We start from the raw sequence: 19,546 nt of genomic DNA, 5'->3' as shown, positions 1-19,546 counted from the left end.
TAGTGGATGCATGGAATAGCCTTCCAGCTGAAGTGGTAGAGGTTAACACAGTAAAGGAGTTTAAGCATGCGTGGGATAGGTATAAGGCTATCCTAACTATAAGATAAGGCCAGGGACTAATGAAAGTATTTAGAAAACTGGGCAGACTAGATGGGCCGAATGGTTCTTATCTGCCGTCACATTCTATGTTTCTATGTTTCTATGTTTCTATATTACTTGTAGTTATATGGTTTAGCCAGCAGGTGGCGCTGTATAATATATATTACTTGTAGTTATATGGTTTAGCCAGCAGGTGGCGCTGTATAATATATATTACATGTAGTTATATGGTTTAGCCAGCAGGTGGCGCTGTCCCGCTTCCCTCGTGCGGCAGTCGCCTTGCAGTGACGTCATTCTGTGTGCAGCATGGCTGTGGATGGAGCTGCTGGCAGGTTGCTGTCTCTGAGCGGTCTGTTTCCGGTTTATAAACCCAGAGGGCCGACATCAGCGCAGCTTCTCGGGGAACTCAAAGGGAAACTGCTGCGAGGTCAGAGACAGCTGCAACAACTCCCATCACACTCAGCCAGGCCCAGCTATACCATAACCATCCCTGACTGCAACTCCCATCACACTCAGCTATACAATAACCATCCCTGACTGCAACTCCCATCACACTCAGCCAGACCCAGCTCTACAATAACCATCCCTGACTGCAACTCTCATCACACCCAGCCAGGCCCAGCTATACACTAACCATCCCTGACTGCAACTCCCATCACACCCACCCAGGCCCAGCTATACAATAACCATCCCTGACTGCAACTCTCATCACACCCAGCCAGGCCCAGCTCTACAATAACCATCCCTGATTGCAACTCTCATCACACCCAGCCAGGCCCAGCAATACCATACCCACCCCTGACTGCAACTCCCATCACACCCAGCCAGGCCCAGCTATACAATAACCATCCCTGACTGCAACTCCCATCACACTCAGCCACCCCATCCTTGACTGCAACTCCCATCACACTCAGCCACCCCATATAGATATATTATCCGTTCCTGACTGCAACTCCCATCACACTCAGCCAGGCAGATCTATCTATATGATCCATCCCTGACTGCAACTCCCATCACACTCAGCCACCCCATATAGATATATTTTCCATCCCTGACTGCAACTCTCATCTATATACACTGAACAAAGTTATAAACGCAACACTTTTGTTTTTGCCCCCATTTGTACACCAGAGCTGTTTCCCAGGAATTGAATGTTCATTTCTCTACCATGAGTCGCCTCCACAGGCGTTTCAGAGAATTTGGCAGTACATCCAACCGGCCTCAGAACAGGCAGACCACGTGTAACCACACCAGCCCAGGACCTCCACATCCAGCATCTTCACCTCCAAGATCGTCTGAGACCAGCCACCCGGACAGCTGCTGCAACAATCGGTTTGCATAACCAAAGAACTTCTGCACAAACGGTCAGAAACCGTCTCAGGGAAGCTCATCTGCATGCTCGTTGTTCTCATTAGTTCTCGACCTGACTGCAGTTCGACGTCGTAACCGATTTGAGTGGGAAAATGCTCACATTCGATGGCGTCTGGTACTTTGGAGAGGCGTTCTCGTCTTGGATGAATCACGGTTTTCACTCTACAGGGCAGATGGCAGACAGCATGTATTGCGTCGTGTAGGTGAGCGGTTTGCGGATGTCAACGTTGTGGATCGAGTGGCCGATGGTGGCGGAGGGGTTATGGTATGGGCAGGCGTATGTTATGGACAATAAACACAGGTGGATTTTATTGATGGCATTTGGAATGCACAGAGATACCGTGACGAGATCCTGAGGCCCATTGTTGTACCATTCATCCACGACCATCACCTCATGTTGCAGCATGATAATGCACGGCCCCATGTTGCCAGGATCTGTACACAATTCCTGGAAGCTGAAAACATCCCATTTCTTGCATGGCCAGCATACTCACCGGACATGTCACCAATTGAGCATGTTTGGGAAGCTCTGGATCAGCGTATACGACAGCATGTTCCAGCTCCTGCCAATATCCAGCAACTTCACACAGCCATTGAAAAGGAGTGGACCAACATTCCACAGGCCACAATCAACAACCTGTTCAACTCTATGCGAAGGAGATGTGTTGCACTGTATGAGACAAATGGTGGTCACACCAGATACTGAATGGTTTTCGGTACCCCCCGGACCTCCTCAATACAGTAAAACTGCACATTTTAGAGTGGCCTTTTATTGTGGCTAGCCTAAGGCACACCTGTGCAATAATCATGCTGTTTAATCAGCATCTTGATATGCCACACCTGTGAGGTGGATGGATTATCTCGGCAAAGGAGAAGTGCTCACTAACACAGATTTAGACAGATTTGTGAACAATATTTGAAAGAAATAGGCCTTTTGTATACATAGAAAAAGTCTTAGATCTTCGAGTTCCGCTCATGAAAAATAGGGGCAAAAACAAGTGTTGCGTTTATAATTTTGTCCAGTGTATTATCCATCCCTGACCACCACGCTCATCCATAAATATAATATAATATCTCAATATATACTGATATATTGTATGTAAATATATCTCAATATACACTATTGTATGTAATTATAATATATAAACATACACTGATGTATCGTATGTAAATATATCTCAATATATACTGATATATTGTATGTAAATATAATATATAAACATACACTGATATATCGTATGTAAATATATCTCAATATATACTGATATATCGTATGTAAATATAATATATAAACATACACTGATGTATCGTATGTAAATATATCTCAATATACACTATCGTATGTAAATATAATATATAAACATACACTGATGTATCGTATGTAAATATATCTCAATATACACTATCGTATGTAAATATAATATCTCCATATATACTGATATATTGTATGTAAATATAATATCTCCATATATACTGATGTATCGTATGTAAATATATCTCAATATATACTGATATATCGTATGTAAATATAATATCTCAGTATATACTGATATATTGTATGTAAATATAATATCTCAATATATTCTGATAGATATATATATATATCCCATGGGGAAGCATTGGATTGTCAATATTGCTGATCTTGGCTGTGCAAAGAGTGGGAAATGTGAGTAAAAACCTTTTCCCATGTGATTTGGAGGGGGTCAGGTCACTAAACATACACACTCACCGACAGACACGCAGTGATTTGATACACAGACAAGCACACACTGATATTGCACCACTCATTCACAAATTATTTGTATGGCTTTAATGTGTCCACCCTACCTTTGGGAGAGCTAGAGTGGATCAGTTTCCCTGGGGTTCAGTGGGGCTGCTTTCATCTCCCTGCTCTGCACGCTCTTGCACCGTTTAGTAAACAGGGGGCTGGAGTGACATAATTTTCCGGCTCCCGGCATCACTGGAGGGTGCGCGGAGGAGCAGAGCAGTGAGATTACTGCCTGCTTCCCTCAGCTCCCCATGAACCAGCTGTCCATCTCGGCTCTCAGGCAGCTAGTGCTAGTCAGCACGGGGCCTGAACGGGCTCTCAAAGCTCAGGACTGGCAACTGGAATTTTCAAGCCCTGTAATAAATACACATATGCTGATCGGTATATACAATGTATGCAGATACACTGATAGATGTATACACACACACGTTTAGCATTGTTTTTGAGGTCTGTTTAATGATATAATTGTTTGTTTTTGCACTAAAACAGTGAAAACTCTCAGTAAATTTTTGTAGTGTTTTTGTTTGTTTTGCAGAAGCTGGACTCAAGGAATATATCAAGAAAAGAAAGCAAACTCTGAAAATAGGACACGGAGGGACTCTTGACAGCTCTGCTTCCGGCGTGCTGGGTAAATCCGTAGTACACCAATAGTGCCAACATGCTCTACAGCGTTGTACAAAATATGGAACAGTTTGTCAGAACTAGAGCAAATCTTGACACAGCGTGGGCAGATCCAGCCGTTATCACGTCGGTCTATAGTGATGTATAGTATACACTGTGACACACGGCAGTAATAGGTGGAAATTCAGGAAGCGCCTCAAAGCCCAGAACAGGGCTACAATGGTCCGCTCTCCACCTTACGTAGTAATGGATAATCGGGAGGCACAGGAACCTCAATGGACAGAATCAGGGATCAGGTACAAATTGGTTATTTATTAGGCATAAAACGCCTGATTAAAAGTATATAACAAAAACAAATACAAAAGTATAAGTAAAATATCTAACGTGTTTCGTCCACTAACAGTGGACTTCCTCAAAGATATATTAATAAATAAAACATGCAGAGTCCCATTTAAAACGGCATTCAGGACTCTTAACCTGGAAGCGGAAATGTCCCGTGGAATGCAAAAGCCGTCCCGTGGAACGAAAGCTGAATGAACTCCGTGAGGATGCGGGAAGATTATGAGCAATTGAAAACATTTGAAAGATAACACATGAGGACCTATGAGGAAAGTTGGTCCCCTCATCAACGAATCAGATTGTCACCTGGAAGGCCCTTTAACCCCTTAAGGACCAAACTTCTGGAATAAAAGGGAATCAGGACATGTCACACATGTCATGTGTCCTTAAGGGGTTAATCAACATCACTGGACCAGTGTATTTAAATGGGACTGAGGGAGGGTTGGGATTCTGCATGTTTTATTTATTAATATATCTTTGAGGAAGTCCACTGTTAGTGGACGAAACACGTTAGATTTTTTACTTATACTTTTGTATTTGTTTTTGTTATATACTTTTAATCAGGTGTTTTATGCCTAATAAATATCCAATTTGTACCTGATCCCTGATTCTGTCCATTGAGGTTCCTGTGCCTGCCGATTACCCATTACTATGTAAGGTGGAGAGCGGACCATTGTAGCCCTGTTCTGGGCTTTGAGGCGCTTCTTGAATTTCCATCTTGTGAGTGCAATCGATCACTGCCGTGTGTCACAATTAATACTATACATCACTATGTATTGTTTTGTTTTTATGTTTTAGAATCTAGCTGTATCCCAATCTTTGTATTATTTATCTGACATAAGAGGCGTTAGTGAGGAAGGCCTCTTGGGAAGCTGTTTTTATCGTACTCAGTGAAGTACATTTATCCTACCCATCATTTGTATTGTTGGCAGGTAGCGCACTTGTTTGTATCACATCGGTCTAAACGGATTGGGATTCCTAAATCTGTCCAGGAATTGGGAGAAAATGTGTCCATACGCTTTCACGCTTATTTACTACACGAGAATTTCACATTTAAGTCCAGAGTAGCCGAATTGAAAGCATCGCAGATATTTTTATTTAGTGAATAATCTGAAAGGGAAATCTCAAATGTTAAACTAAAATACAATCAAAGTACCGGTAGGTGTATATATTGGGTTAAAAAACTATTTGAAACAGAGTGCTACAATCACCACCTCACATAAATGAATAAATAAAACAGTAAAAATGGGGAGAGCACACACAAAACAAAATATTAAAATAGTTACCCCTATGTTCAGTTAAAATCAGGAAAAACAGACACCGGGTAATAACGTACAGATAATTAATAAATGAGCAAATAATTGTGTAAACTCACATATTTCTGAGCCACTTAAAATGGAAAGTGGCTCAGACTATTTTATCTGATTTTAACTGAACATAGGGGTAACTATTTTAACATTTTGTTTTGTGTGTGCTCTCCCCATTTTTACTGTTAAACTAAAATAGCTGACCTAGAAACATAGCTGCCGTTACCTGGCAAGTCTTACTTTAGTAAAAAGCCATTTATACTGTAAGTTCTTGCACATTCAGAGAGAATTCCCAATACATTGTGTGCATTTCCGTATTATTACTGTTTGTGAATGTTTGCATTATGATGATAAATACGCATTGTTTTCGGCTATTTTAGTAGTTGGCATTGGAGATGGCACCAAACTGCTCAACTCGATGCTGTCTGGCTCCAAGGTAAGATAATTAGATTGTGCCCATCCTTTAGTGATTGGGACTGCCCACTTTTAGAACAATTCTAATCATTTAGTTTAAACTGAATTTTTTTTAACAGTTTTCTTCAAGTTGAAATAATATATATTTTGTGTTGTATTTCCTGTCTCCGATCTGCTCTGAACGGTTCACTCATAGAAAGCCCTGGGAGCTGTCTGCCACTTCCTGGTTTAGGGATTTCCTACAGATCCTGCTACGTTGTCTAGTATTTAGAAATGGGAGGTTAGTCCCAGCCTGATCTCCCTCTATCAGATGGACCCAGATGTTTCTCAGGGGGTCTATTCAATAAACCCTGGATTGAAATGGCAGAATGTTTCCATAACGCTGAATTCCAGTTCTGCAGTTTGTTTCTAAATCTTTTAGTTGGTTCAAGGCTGAGAAACCTCATCCCACCAGCTACTTCCATTACTTAGTGATTCAGAGCAGCTCAGAGTAATGGGATTTTCAGTTCAGCTGCCGATAGATACTGGCATTTTTCTAGCCCGGCCACAGGTAGCTCTGTCTGTTGTGTGAATCCGACTTCGTTCTCTTCCTGTTACAGAAATACACAACCATTGGCGAGATGGGGAAAGCCACAGATACCCTGGATGCGTCCGGTACGGTGACCGAAGAGAAGTCCTACGGTATGCACAGCTAGAGAGGGGTTAATAAGACAATGTTTTCTGTATCTATCCCGTTTTATAATTCATTCTTACAAGTAATGATGTTAGGCAGGAAGCATAACGGCCTGTAGCTGCTCTCGGAGATTAAAAATGGGGATTGCATTGTCTGCAAATGTAGTTATTGACTCAACTGATATAACTGACAGAGAGAGAGAGAGAATATAGGCTAAAGAAGTCCTTTAATTAACTGAATTGGGTGGACCTTGAGGATGGGGGTCATGTCGACCCCCTTGGGGTTTAGACCTTCGAAAATAGTTTGACCCCTTCGGGTAACACTGCACACAGGACCCCCATGTACCATAACAATGTCATTGAGCTGTATACATTATCTTCACAATACCTTGGAATGGGAGTGTACCTCATCCAGTCTGAAGTTTTCCTTTAAGTTTTTTCTAAACTAGGTACTCCTAGATTGTAAGCTCATCTGAGCAGTTCCCGATTCATCTCTTGTCTCTGCTGTTTTCTGTATGTCCGTTACTAGTTGTCCAATATCCCTGTCTGTTATTGGAAAGCACTGCGGAATAAGTTGGTGCTACATACATGATCATTATAATGAAGTTGTTATGGTGTCTGGAGTGTTCTTTTTACATGGAACAGTCATTGGATTACCATAGTTTTTCGAATCCATTGTAAAACATGTTCGTTAAGAGTCAGTTGTGCGTGGTAAAATAAGATCCGACTTTAAGGTTTAATTGTGCGTAAGTTTGCAGAGACTGTAAAACTGGTTAATATGCTCCTGTGGAACAACATGGTTCTCTAATAATTTATTTTAAGGGATCAGAGAGAAGATTTGTTTTCTGTTAGTGACAGTGTTGTGGACTCTGAGTATGTCTGATGTTCTGCCAGCAGGAGGTGCTGTTATTCCAATTCCATACATTGTGTACAGTAACAATTGGTTCAAAGAACCTGGTAACCTTTTTAGACATGCACGGCTGTGAGACGGTTTTGATGAAATTCAGACAATATTTTTAATTCACATTTCCATTCAGTTGCCAAATCTTTCAGTGGTTTAGATGAGGAGATAAGTCCCTAATTTAGGCTTGCCATATTTAAGGATACCTAATTAGGCGGAATGTTTAATAGCTTTTTTTTTGGCATCCTTAACCCTAAATCATTTATGATAGAATAATGCCAATAAGACATAATCAGTACTCCTGAGAAAAATGCTCAAAGAGCATTTTTAAAATAACGTTTGATTACCTTACTCAGGAGCTTCCCCGAGCGCTTCTGACGTCAAGGGAGCTGCGCTGAGATCCAATTAAAGGAGCACTATAGTGCCAGGAAAGCAAACTTGTTTTCCTGGCACTATAGGGTTATTAGGTCCCCCCCTCCCTCTGGGCTGAAGAGGTTAAAACCCCTTCAGCCACTTGCCTTTCTCCAGCGTCAGGCTCCCTCTGTGCTGGGGAACTCTTCACCCCTTGCCGACATCGGCTCCAAATACGCACGCGTAGCAAGAGCCACGCGCGCATTCAAACAGCCCATATGAAAGCACTACTCAATGCTTTCCTATGGATGTCCATCGTCGTCTCACTGTGATTTTCATAGTAAGAATCACGGAAGCGGCCTCTAGCGGCTGTCAGTGAGACAGCCACTAGAGGCTGGATTAACCCTCAGTGAAACATAGCAATTTCTCTGAAACTGCTATGTTTTCAGCTGCAGGGTTAAAACTAGAGGGATCTGGCATCCAGACCATTTCATTGAGCTGAAGTGATCTGGATGCCTGTAGTGGTCCTTTTTAACCCCTTAAGGACACATGACATGTGTGACATGTCATGATTCCCTTTTATTTCAGAAGTTTGGTCCTTAAGGGGGTTAAAGGTTTCTCTTTGAACCATTTTACAGGCTCAGGGCGCATGTACACCCTCTGAGTCATGGAAGGAGGGAGGGCGTTGATCGTATTGGGAGGAGGGAGGGCTTCCTTCATTCTGGGAGGGAAGGCAAACTTCTCCCTTGCAGTGCGCGCTGACGGCAGACCTTTCATGGACAGAATTGATATTAGACAGTCCGGAACAAAGTTCTGGTTCTTGTGCTGCACGTGTCAAATATCTCTGGATGTGCGCATACCCAGACTCCTACCACCATGACTACTTCAAAAAGCTGAAGTGGCTGGATTAACCCTTTAAATATGGCAATCCAACATAAAGATACCAGATTGGGGAGCTGAATGTTTTAAATTAACAAACACTTTTCTTCATTTTCATCGTTCATCTGTTTAGTAACTGGCTCCCTAATCCTTGTGCGCGATGCCATATTGAAGGACAAGACACAACAGCTTCCTAATTTATTACCCTTAAATATGTAATGAACAAATCGCACATGGAATCTCGTCGAGTAGTTCATTGGTCTATTTTTCCGATGTGCCTTTTGAAAATTTGGACGAATGGCTGAATGAGCAGATTTTTCTTTGAATTGTAATTTTTTTTTTTTTTTTATTATTATTACAATTTTTTGGGACTTGGCTACAAATAGTCATAGCTGCATGCGCGCTGATATAAATGGCACCCAGAACCTCACTTTTCCCTCTTACTTCTAAAAACACCTTACTCCAAATTGTACATCCTCCGTGAGAACTTGCTATTGAATAACTTCTAATCAGCAATGTAGATTTCTATTTCCCTCTTCTTATCGCTGGACAAAGCAGAATGCTATTAATGGTTTCAGTTGCGGTTTGTCCTTGCTGTGCAGTATTCATGGCGAATGAGAAATGTGTGTGTGATTCTCTCTGTTATGTGCGTACTGGACATTACAGGAGACTATGGAAAGTAGATCTTTTCAGATGACCTCCTCGATGAACAGCTGGGACTTAAGGGAAATAGATTCCGGTTTTGATATAAAGAACCTTTCTCAAATAAAGTTTTAAAAATGGAGCAGTAACCATGGAAACTGATGGAATGTTTCCACTGATTGCTCTGTTAGAACTTTGTCCCAGAATTGCCCGGCACACATAGGCACCGTTGTTACATAACTTGGCATTCCTGCCGGCTGCTGAACTATTCTCTAAGCTGCTCTTCCTGCAGCCAGATAGTTTTTTTTTTTTGTTTTTTTTTTTTTTTATCATTAGGTTTTGGCAATGGGAGATATTCCTGAGATGTTTATCTGATTGTTTATTGATAACACTGTGACTGCTGGGTTCACGTTTTGGTAACATTTTGTTAATTGTCTTGTTGTGCAGATCATGTTAGGAAGGACGACTTGGAGAAAGTGCTTCAGTCTTTTACCGGGGAAATCATGCAAGTCCCCCCTCTGTAAGTAACGTACATCTTTATGGGCTTGTGGGTTTGTTATAAAAATAAATATTCTTTAAAATAGTTTAGTTAATCAGTAGAACAAATTTGTGCATTCGTGTTTTTGTTTTGTCTTTTAAGGGGAACTAAAATGTCTGCACAGAACAAGTAACTGTACCCTGCAGGGTTTAGTGTTCAGTCTATGGAAAGCTGCAGGGATCAGTATTCAGTCTATGGGGAGCTGCAGGGTTTAGTTTATGGAAGGCTGCAGGGTTTAGTTTATGGAAGGCTGCAGGGTTTAGTCTATGGAGAGCTGCAGGGTTTAGTCTATGGAAGGCTGCAGGGTTTAGTCTATGGAGAGCTGCAGGGTTCAGTCTATGGAGAGCTGCAGGGTTCAGTCTATGGAGAGCTGCAGGGTTCAGTCTATGGAGAGCTGCAGGGTTCAGTCTATGGAGAGCTGCAGGGTTCAGTCTATGGAGAGCTGCAGGGTTCAGTCTATGGAGAGCTGCAGGGTTCAGTCTATGGAGAGCTGCAGGGTTCAGTCTATGGAGAGCTGCAGGGTTCAGTCTATGGAGAGCTGCAGGGTTCAGTCTATGGAGAGCTGCAGGGTTCAGTCTATGGAGAGCTGCAGGGTTCAGTCTATGGAGAGCTGCAGGGTTCAGTCTATGGAGAGCTGCAGGGTTCAGTCTATGGAGAGCTGCAGGGTTCAGTCTATGGAGAGCTGCAGGGTTCAGTCTATGGAGAGCTGCAGGGTTCAGTCTATGGAGAGCTGCAGGGTTCAGTCTATGGAGAGCTGCAGGGTTCAGTCTATGGAGAGATGCAGGGTTCAGTCTATGGAGAGATGCAGGGTTCAGTCTATGGAGAGATGCAGGGTTCAGTCTATGGAGAGATGCAGGGTTCAGTCTATGGAGAGATGCAGGGTTCAGTCTATGGAGAGATGCAGGGTTCAGTCTATGGAGAGCTGCAGGGTTCAGTCTATGGAGAGCTGCAGGGTTTAGTCTATGGAGAGCTGCAGGGTTTAGTCTATGGAGAGCTGCAGGGTTCAGTCTATGGAGAGCTGCAGGGTTTAGTCTATGGAGAGCTGCAGGGTTCAGTGTTTAGTCTATGCAGTATCTTATCTTCCTATTCCCGTGTCACATTTGAGCACTTTCTCTTCCAGTTTCTCTGCCCTGAAGAGAGATGGGAAAAGACTGTCCTGTCTCCTGCGAGAGGGTGTGGAGGTCGAAGCCAAGCCTGCTCGGCCGGTGATGGTGTACAACATTTCTGTGACCGATTTTCAGCCACCTCTTTTTACGCTCGGTAAGGCTTTCCAGGACATCCTGCAGGGGAAGCTACTCATCGTCTGAGTCCAGATGATCCACCATCGCAGAACTTGCAGAATGATGCGTCCTGAGTATTACCACTGAATTCCTGGATATTTGGAATTATTCATACTACGTGATACCATTTGTAATATGACTTCAACAAGTCAACACAAATATACTGTCACAACATTCCTCCTGGATGTCTCACCTTAAAGGATCACTATAGTGTCAGGAAAACAAAGCGGTTTTCCTGACACTATAGTGCCCTGAGGATGCCCCCACCCTCAGGGTCCCCCTCCTGTGGCGCTGAAGGGGTTAAAACCTCTTCAGCCACTTACCTTAATCCAGCGCCGGGCTCCCTTGGCACTGGTGACCTCTCCTCCCCGTCCGACATCCGCTCCCCTGTCCGACGTCACTGGAGCCTTGGACGCCGGCCCCCTCGGCACTGAAGCCTTGGATGCTTTCCTATGGACGCTCTGCACGATGGAGACGAAATTCGCCTCCAGCGTCGCAGATGCGCCTCTAGTGGCTGTCCGGAAGACAGCCACTAGAGGCTGGATTAACCCCAAATGTAAACATGTGTTGGCATCTGAAGGGTTAAAACCTGAGGGACTTGGCACCCAGACCACTTCATCAAGCTGAAGTGGTCTGGGTGACTATAGTGTCCCTTTAATAGAGACAGTCCTTCTCTGTGTTTCTAACTCTTCTAATTCACTCATACCAGAATTCCTGGGTTCCACAAAAAGAAAAATACAACAAGAAAAGTCATAAATATCTGAAATCTGCCCCCCAGGGGTGGCTTGTTTAACAAATAATTACCATATGATAACGAAATCCCAAATCCCTAAATAGCTTATTGTATTGAGAACCTTCTACCAGTAATATCTCACATGCGGAGACCCACCTTTTACATCTGTTTTGGGGTACATGTGAGATTTTCTGGTTTTCTTTGTCTGTTTTAAGAGTGTTAATAAAAGGAACACAATAGTCATCAGAACAACTACAGCTTAATGTACGGTATACAGCTAATTGTACAGCAGACAGCTTATTGTATTTGTTCTGGTGAGTAGAATCATTCCCTTCAGGCTTTTTGCTGTAAACACTGTTTGTTTCAGAGAAAATGCAGTGTTTACATTACAGCCTAGGGATACCTCCACTGGCCACTCCTCAGATGGCTGCTAGAGGTGCTTCCTGGGACAGTGCTGCACAGTGTGACTGACATCCAGTGTCTCCACCCTCTGCATGCAGACACTGAACTTTTCTCATAGAGATGCATTGATTTAATGCATCTCTATGAGGAGATGCTAATTGACCAGGGAGGAGTTTGGCTCTGCCCCCAGTCCGCCTCCTTGGCTGAGATCATCAGAATTAAAAATCTCAGCCAATCCAATGCTTTGTGGCTGGCTGAGATCATCACTTCTGATTATGTCAGCCAAGCAGGCAGATCAGGGGTAAGGGGGTGGGAGCCAGGGGGGCTGGTTGGTATTTTTAACACTATATGGTCAGGAATACATGTTAATAGTGTTCCTTTAAGGAATAGGTAGTGGTGGTGGTAGTAGTTCTATAGCAGTACTGCTTTATATTTCAGCCAATATTCTCATATTTTGCATTTTATCTATAGATTTACCTAAATACTTACATTTAAAAAGGAAACTTTAGGGGAAATCACCTCTTAATGTAATCATTATGTAATCATTATACAGACAGTGTATTCATAAAAAGTTCCTTGCAGATTCACTGTTTGTAATTTGAATTCCAATCATCAGCGTCTCGTTCTGTCTGTGGCGTCTGATCTTATCCCCTAAACCTCCTGAACGACATCAGTGCTGATATGCACGTTACTGATTAATATACACAATAATGATTACATTATTGTTACATATACACATTATTGATTATATCACTGTTCGATATGCACGTTATTGATTATCACTGTTTGATATGCACGTTATTGATTATACCACTGTTAGATATGCACATTATTGATTATATCACTGTTAGATATGCACAGTATTGATTATATCACTGTTTGATATGCACATTGATTGGTTTAGATGTTACCGTTTGATATTCATGTTAAGAAAAATCCATCCCTTGGCTATAAATGTCCCTTTGGTTGGAGTAACGTTCTGGTATAAATAGCTATAAATGTTGGTGTGATACGGTGTAACGGTCGCACAGTAATACTGGTTGGCGCATTTTATTAGAAAGCAGGGAAAGATGTTGGCTGGATCACTGTTTCTCAATTCACTCCCATTTGAGGTTTATTCACTAAATCGTAAACTGACACAGACTTACAAATTAAAAAGACAATCTGGACCCCTAAATCGGTTTAGCTTGCTGTACCTTTTTAATGTGTGCAGAGTGTGTGCTCTCTTTTTATTTCAAAAAGTGCAGTTTAATAGAAGATGCTTTTATGAATTAAAATTGTTACACCCCCACAGCTGTCAATCATATAACCTCTGCTGTTACTTCCTGGTTGTTTAGCTCAATGAGATGAACCAAAGAGGCAGCAATTATTATTTATTGTATACTTGCATAGGATACCATGATAATCTGTGGTGTATTACTCATTACTGCTGTACATTGTTACCTTGTCCTGTTTCAGCAGTTAGGAAATTATTCAATATTAATTTAATCTTTCTGCCCTTTGCCCCTCCGAGCTCTTACACCCTTTCCTTCCTCAGTAACGTTCGTGTTTTTAGATGAAAGTAACTGTTTAATTGTCTCCAACAGATATCGAATGTGGAGGAGGCTTTTATGTCAGGAGCCTTGTCAGAGACATCGGGAAAGGTGAGTAAATGACCTTTGAATGAATTTGGGGGGGAATTGTAATGGTTCGTGACCTTTGAAGGAATTCTGAGGTACTTGAAAGAAGATCAGTAACCAGAGAAGTCCTCTCAATTATGGAGCAAAGTGCAGGGGGTGGGGCTTGTCTAGCGACCAAGACGGTCGCTTGGAACTGAAGCTTCTATGGGGAATTTACTTTATAGCCTCAACCTAGACTTTGTCGCTCTTTTTGTTGTCTAAATCTTGCTACTGTACTGGAGAAACCAAAAGTACACAAGAAATGGATCAGCGCTAATATCAGTGGATGGGCAGCAACCACAACAAAGGGGATCCCTCTCGACCTTTGAAAAAATAAAAAAATAAATGTACAAAGATAGATAGGGGCTGCACCACAGGGATAAATAGAATAAAGTCAATAACAGAAAATCCAGTGGTATAAAAGAAAACCTTTAGGTTCACACCGGATGGTGTCTTTATGGTATATTTAACGAGAGATGTGGGTTCTTAAAGCTTCGGAAGAATGTCCGTAATCCGTCTCCGATATTCAGTCATATGAAATGGAGAGAGGAGAAAAAAAAAAAAAAGACCTAATAGTGCAATATGGATCATATAAAGTAGTTATGGTGAGGTAATAATAATAATGCACTTACATTTGGCAGAGCTTATAGTCAGCTCTAGCGTCTAGCTCCACACCTCAGATTTCTTTAGAGTGGTGATGATAAAAACAGCCCGGTACCATTTAAAAAAAAAAAGAAAGAAAGAAAGAAAAATAACATTAAAGGAAATTGGCATAAACCTAGATATTTGTCCAAAAGAATAGTACAAAATAAAACATCCAATAACGAGTTTCGCCTTTGTGGCTTTTTCAAATGGGGTGAGAAACATGTAATCTGGCTACATGAGGTTTAAATAGGGATATGGTAATTTAAAATTGGTGCCAAAAATCAGTCATGGGCTGTTCTCCAATAAAATACAATCACTCTTTATAAGGTGCAAATCTGAAGATCATACATATCATATGATACATCATTTGGTGGGGAGTGGAGGTATATAATTATATTGTATAAAGTATAGTAGTGGCTTCTAAAGCCAGAACACGTGACCCACGTCAAATGCGCGTCACAGTATCTGCCATTAAGCCTTCTGGGAGCTGTAGTTCTCAATATGACGCATGTGATGTCGGCAGAATACACTAGTTTCCTGACATCACAATAAGGCTGTCAGCACTTAATTAGTGTACAGTGTAGGTGGGAGATGATAGGATGAGGTGTAGGAGTAGTACTCAGATTGGCCTCAATAATTGAAAATGATAAAAAAACAAATAGCCATGGCAGCCATCTTGGTGGAGGAAAATATTGGGAGATGGAAAAAATGGTGGCGGCCATATATCCAGAAAGAGATAAGGTGGCCATATTGAAGGTGGAATACCTAAACCAGTAGAAAGGAATACAATAATGCACACAATATAATCGAATAAAAATAATCAAAAGTAAAATGGAAAAATCTACATAACAATAAGAAACAGCATTATACATAAATGCATAAATAAATAGAGCCCTTAAGGCAGGTAGAACGAGTAGTGGCTAGGATAATGCATCAGACAAAAGTAACAAAACCACCTAAAATACCTGAGAGAAAGTGGTTATGGTAGGGAAGCTCTAAATCACAATGCCGTAGGAAATACAACTGCGATCGGAGTATCCCTAGGATAACATAAAGAAATTCCAGGGAGGTGCTTTTATTTTTGACTGACCGTGCACATGGTCCTATGCCCAAAACAGTTCCAGGGAATCAGGGCTAACGGTCGGTCTCTCTGTCTGGAGTACAAAAGTACATAACTCACATGAACAGAGCCTTTTCAAGTGCATTGGGCAAGGTATATTGCCAGGCCCATAGTCCTGAGGCAATAGGCTGGCCGGCAGGCCCCTCCAAGAACCTGTGACGAGGTTCAGTTCGTCACATTGCAGATTCTGAAAAGCTTTGTAGATATGCTTTCCAATGAGAGGGCCTAATGTGCTTGCAGCGTTCACCACAATACAACTTTCTATTCCTAGAGCTATAGTATCTCTAATTATATGTATATAGCACCAGCAAATTCCGTAGCGCTGTACAATGGGTGGACTACCAGACATGTAATTGTAACCAGACAAGTGGACGCACAGGAACAGAGGTTGAGGGCCCTGCTTAATGAGCTTACATGCTAGAAGAAGTGGTTCCCCACCCAGTCCTTAAGTATCCACTAATAGTTCAAGATTTAAGGATTACCCAGTTGTTTCTAAGGTGTTTTTAGGAAAAGGGGGAAAAAAAACAAAAACACTTTCTATACATCAGGGTAATCCCTAAATCCTGGACTGGTAGGGGATACTTGAGGACTAGGTTGGGAACCACTGTGCTAGAGGGATGTCCACAAGCAACAATTTTAAAGGGACTCTATAGTCACCAGAACAACTACAGCTTAATATATTGCATGCAGCTTAATATATTGCATGCAGCTTAATATATTGCATGCAGCTTAATATATTGCATGCAGCTTAATATATTGCATGCAGCTTAATATATCGCATGCAGCTTAATATATCGCATGCAGCTTAATATATCGCATGCAGCTTAATATATCGCATGCAGCTTAATGTGTTTTTCTGGTGAGTATAGTCAATCCCTGCATGCTTTTTGCAGTATGCTTAGGGACACCTCTAGTGACCACACCACAGACTGCCACTAAAGGCGCATCCTGGGGACTGACGTTTAGCGACACTGAACTTTCCTCAGAGATGCATTGATTCCCTGTTTGGCCCCACCTCCTCGATGATCCCAGACAATCCAGTGTGGGAAAGCATTGGACTGGCTGAAATCATCAATTCTGTTGTAAGCCAAAGAGGAGGATCGGGGGATGAAGAGCTTGAAATAAGGTACGTTTTAACCCTTTCTAAGGAGGCATTGATGGCACTATAGGATCAGGAATAGATGCTTATGTTCCTGACCCTATAATGTTCCTTTAAATATTTGGTGTCAATGATGCAATTTAAAGATATGCAACTAACTCCCTCTCCATGGAGTTTTGCAAGGCTTTAAAGAATACTGGGTGAATCTGGGAACCAGTACCGTCTCAGTACAAGTCAAGTCTTGTTGATACATCATTTATATAAACATAGTGTCCACCCACATGTCATCTTCACTAGAATCCTGGTGACACTGACAGGGGATCCGACGACCCCCAAATGCAGTAATCCAGCCTGTTTATATAAATATTTCTATTAATGGAATGGATACAATGTTATCATATTACTCTCTGATTATAATAACCAGATGATTTGAAAATGTTAGTAATCGCTAAATCCCTTTTCAGAGCTTCATTAAATATGATGTATACGTGCTGTTAATCAGAGCCTTTTCAAAGAATGTCCTGTCTCGCCAACAGGTGGACAAGTAAAATCTCTATAATCTTAAGGCATTTAAGTATTTTCATTTGCGTTAAATTGACTCAGCCACAAACCTATTTACATGATAATTACACGTTTTGAAGCCTGTCTCCAATTTCCCTCATTCATGTGCTAATTCCGATTTTCTGCTTCTGTCTCCGTAGCTTTGTCCAGCTGCGCTAGTGTGAAGGAGCTGACTCGCACCAAGCAGGGGCCTTTCACATTGGAGGAACACACTCTGCGAGAGGAGAGCTGGGACATCGCCACCATCTCCAAAGCCCTGCAGGACTGGGCTCACCTGCTCCCAGCTCAGCCCGGGAACAAACGGCTCAAATCAGAGTAAGGAACTTTGTCCCGTCTACTTAACAGCAACTTCAGGAATGCAGACTGAACGATGTGCTCTCACATGTGGACGTTGGGTGCAGTGTGAGCCCCACAGAGACATGCTTCAATTACCTCTTACACCTCACTTAACTGTGAATTGTAGGGGGAAAGCTGGAAAGGAGTCATCTAGTTTTTTTAACGCAGTAAATTCATGTCATTTTCTGGAAGGTAAAAGAACCCTCTAGAAACAGTTTTCAGTAATATTCTTTTGTCTACGACACCTTAGCAGCGGCACACACCTTACTGCTCCTGTGGCCGCCGTCACTGAAATCAGTCATTGAGAGCAGATTGAAACCCTGTTCTTTCCATACACTGTTTGATTAAAGTGTGAAAATGAATTTATTTATTACCTCTTAATAAAATCTGTTTTATTTATGTCTGGACACACGGAGGGTATTATTGTCTTGGTTCGAGTTTATTAAGCTACAATGCAATGTAACGTGTCTGATCCGGATCTGTAAGGGCAGAGGAGAGCCCGGTCCACACATGGTTATCAGCCTTTGCTGTACTGCCACAGGTGCTCTGAGAGGACAGAACGTGCCCTATGCTCATGGCTATTTTACATTTAACTCAAAGCTACTGGTTTAGAGTTGTTATAAAAGAAAGCTCCCAGACTGTCTTGCAAGGCATCATGGGAGTTTAGTTTTTTGGGCCACCCAGGTGTAGTAATATAAATTACCCATAGGACTGTGCGGTGTGCCATTACATGTTCTCCCACAAGGCAGAGTGTGCTATTTCACAATAACCAATGAAATCTGAGTTTTCAAATTTAGGCAAAAAATAATTCTATATTGAAAAAGCTACAAAACGTGTCAAAGCTGCAAGCAGAACCAAGTTCTAGATATTCTAAATTATTAGGAACTATTGATTTGAGAATCTACCCCCGGACAGGACACCTTTCTAATCACCTTACTGGCTCCCCAATTCTGGGACATCGTATTTGGAATATGGGCTCCTGCCCCCAACAGGTATTTTACTGGAATTTCCCACATCGATGGGGAGTGTTTTACAGAGTGTATTTTGTTAAAGGAACACTATAGTCACCTAAATTACTTTAGCTAAATAAAGCAGTTTTAGTGTATAGATCATTCCCCTGCAATTTCACTGCTCAATTCACTGTCATTTAGGAGTTAAATCACTTTGTTTCTGTTTATGCAACCCTAGCCACACATCCCCTGGCTATGATTGACAGAGCCTGCATGAAAAAAAAAACTGGTTTCACTTTCAAACAGATCTAATTTACCTTAAATAATTGTATCTCAATCTCTAAATTGAACTTTAATCACATACAGGAGGCTCTTGCAGGGTCTAGCAAGCTATTAACATAGCAGGGAATAAGAACATCTTAATTAAACAGAACTTGCAATAAAAGCCTAAATAGGGCTCTCTTTACAGGAAGTGTTTATGGAAGGCTGTGCAAGTCACATGCAGGGAGGTGTGACTAGGGTTCGTAAACAAAGGGATTTAACTCCTAAATGGCAGAGGATTGAGCAGTGAGGCTGCAGGGGCATGTTCTATACACCAACACTGCTTCATTAAGCTAAAGTTGTTCAGGTGACTATAGTGTCCCTTTAATTATTATTGGCATATTACGTCACAGTTGCAGATCTCTATGTAGAATTGGTCACTATGCTAATGGTGCCTGCAACATTTGGTCGCTGTAAAAAAAAATAAAAATTGATAAACCCATAATCTAAACCAGCAAATTTAGGATTCATAACTCTCCAGGCATTGCATTGCCCGCCAGGTGAGGGCACAGATGGTATACAGGAGCTCAATGTTTGCA

General features: G+C 41.8%; 1 protein-coding gene across 1 annotated transcript; it reads left to right on the top strand.

Moving 5' to 3' along the window:
- The first annotated feature begins 378 nt into the window (after window positions 1–378).
- Window positions 379–18,143, top strand: TRUB1 (TruB pseudouridine synthase family member 1). Its single transcript, XM_063435057.1, has 8 exons — window positions 379–526; window positions 3,774–3,866; window positions 5,886–5,941; window positions 6,519–6,600; window positions 9,812–9,884; window positions 11,023–11,162; window positions 13,904–13,960; window positions 17,541–18,143. The coding sequence occupies exons 1-8, from the start codon at window positions 406–408 to the stop codon at window positions 17,717–17,719; spliced, it is 801 nt and encodes a 266-aa protein (XP_063291127.1). The 5' UTR covers window positions 379–405; the 3' UTR covers window positions 17,720–18,143.
- The last annotated feature ends 1,403 nt before the right edge of the window (window positions 18,144–19,546 follow it).

Source organism: Pelobates fuscus, chromosome 10 (assembly GCF_036172605.1).
Source record: "Pelobates fuscus isolate aPelFus1 chromosome 10, aPelFus1.pri, whole genome shotgun sequence".
Taxonomy (NCBI): Eukaryota; Metazoa; Chordata; class Amphibia; order Anura; family Pelobatidae; genus Pelobates; species Pelobates fuscus.
The sequence above is the reverse complement of the archived record's forward strand: the minus strand, read 5'-3'. Positions and strand labels throughout refer to the sequence as shown.

Excerpts from the sequence above, each read along its gene's own strand:
- TRUB1 (XM_063435057.1), top strand. The coding sequence starts at position 406 with ATGGCTGTGGATGGAGCTGCTGGCAGGTTGCTGTCTCTGAGCGGTCTG. Across the intron at positions 5,942-6,518 it reads CGATGCTGTCTGGCTCCAAG|AAATACACAACCATTGGCGA; the intron begins GTAAGATAATTA and ends TTCCTGTTACAG. Across the intron at positions 6,601-9,811 it reads GACCGAAGAGAAGTCCTACG|ATCATGTTAGGAAGGACGAC; the intron begins GTATGCACAGCT and ends CTTGTTGTGCAG.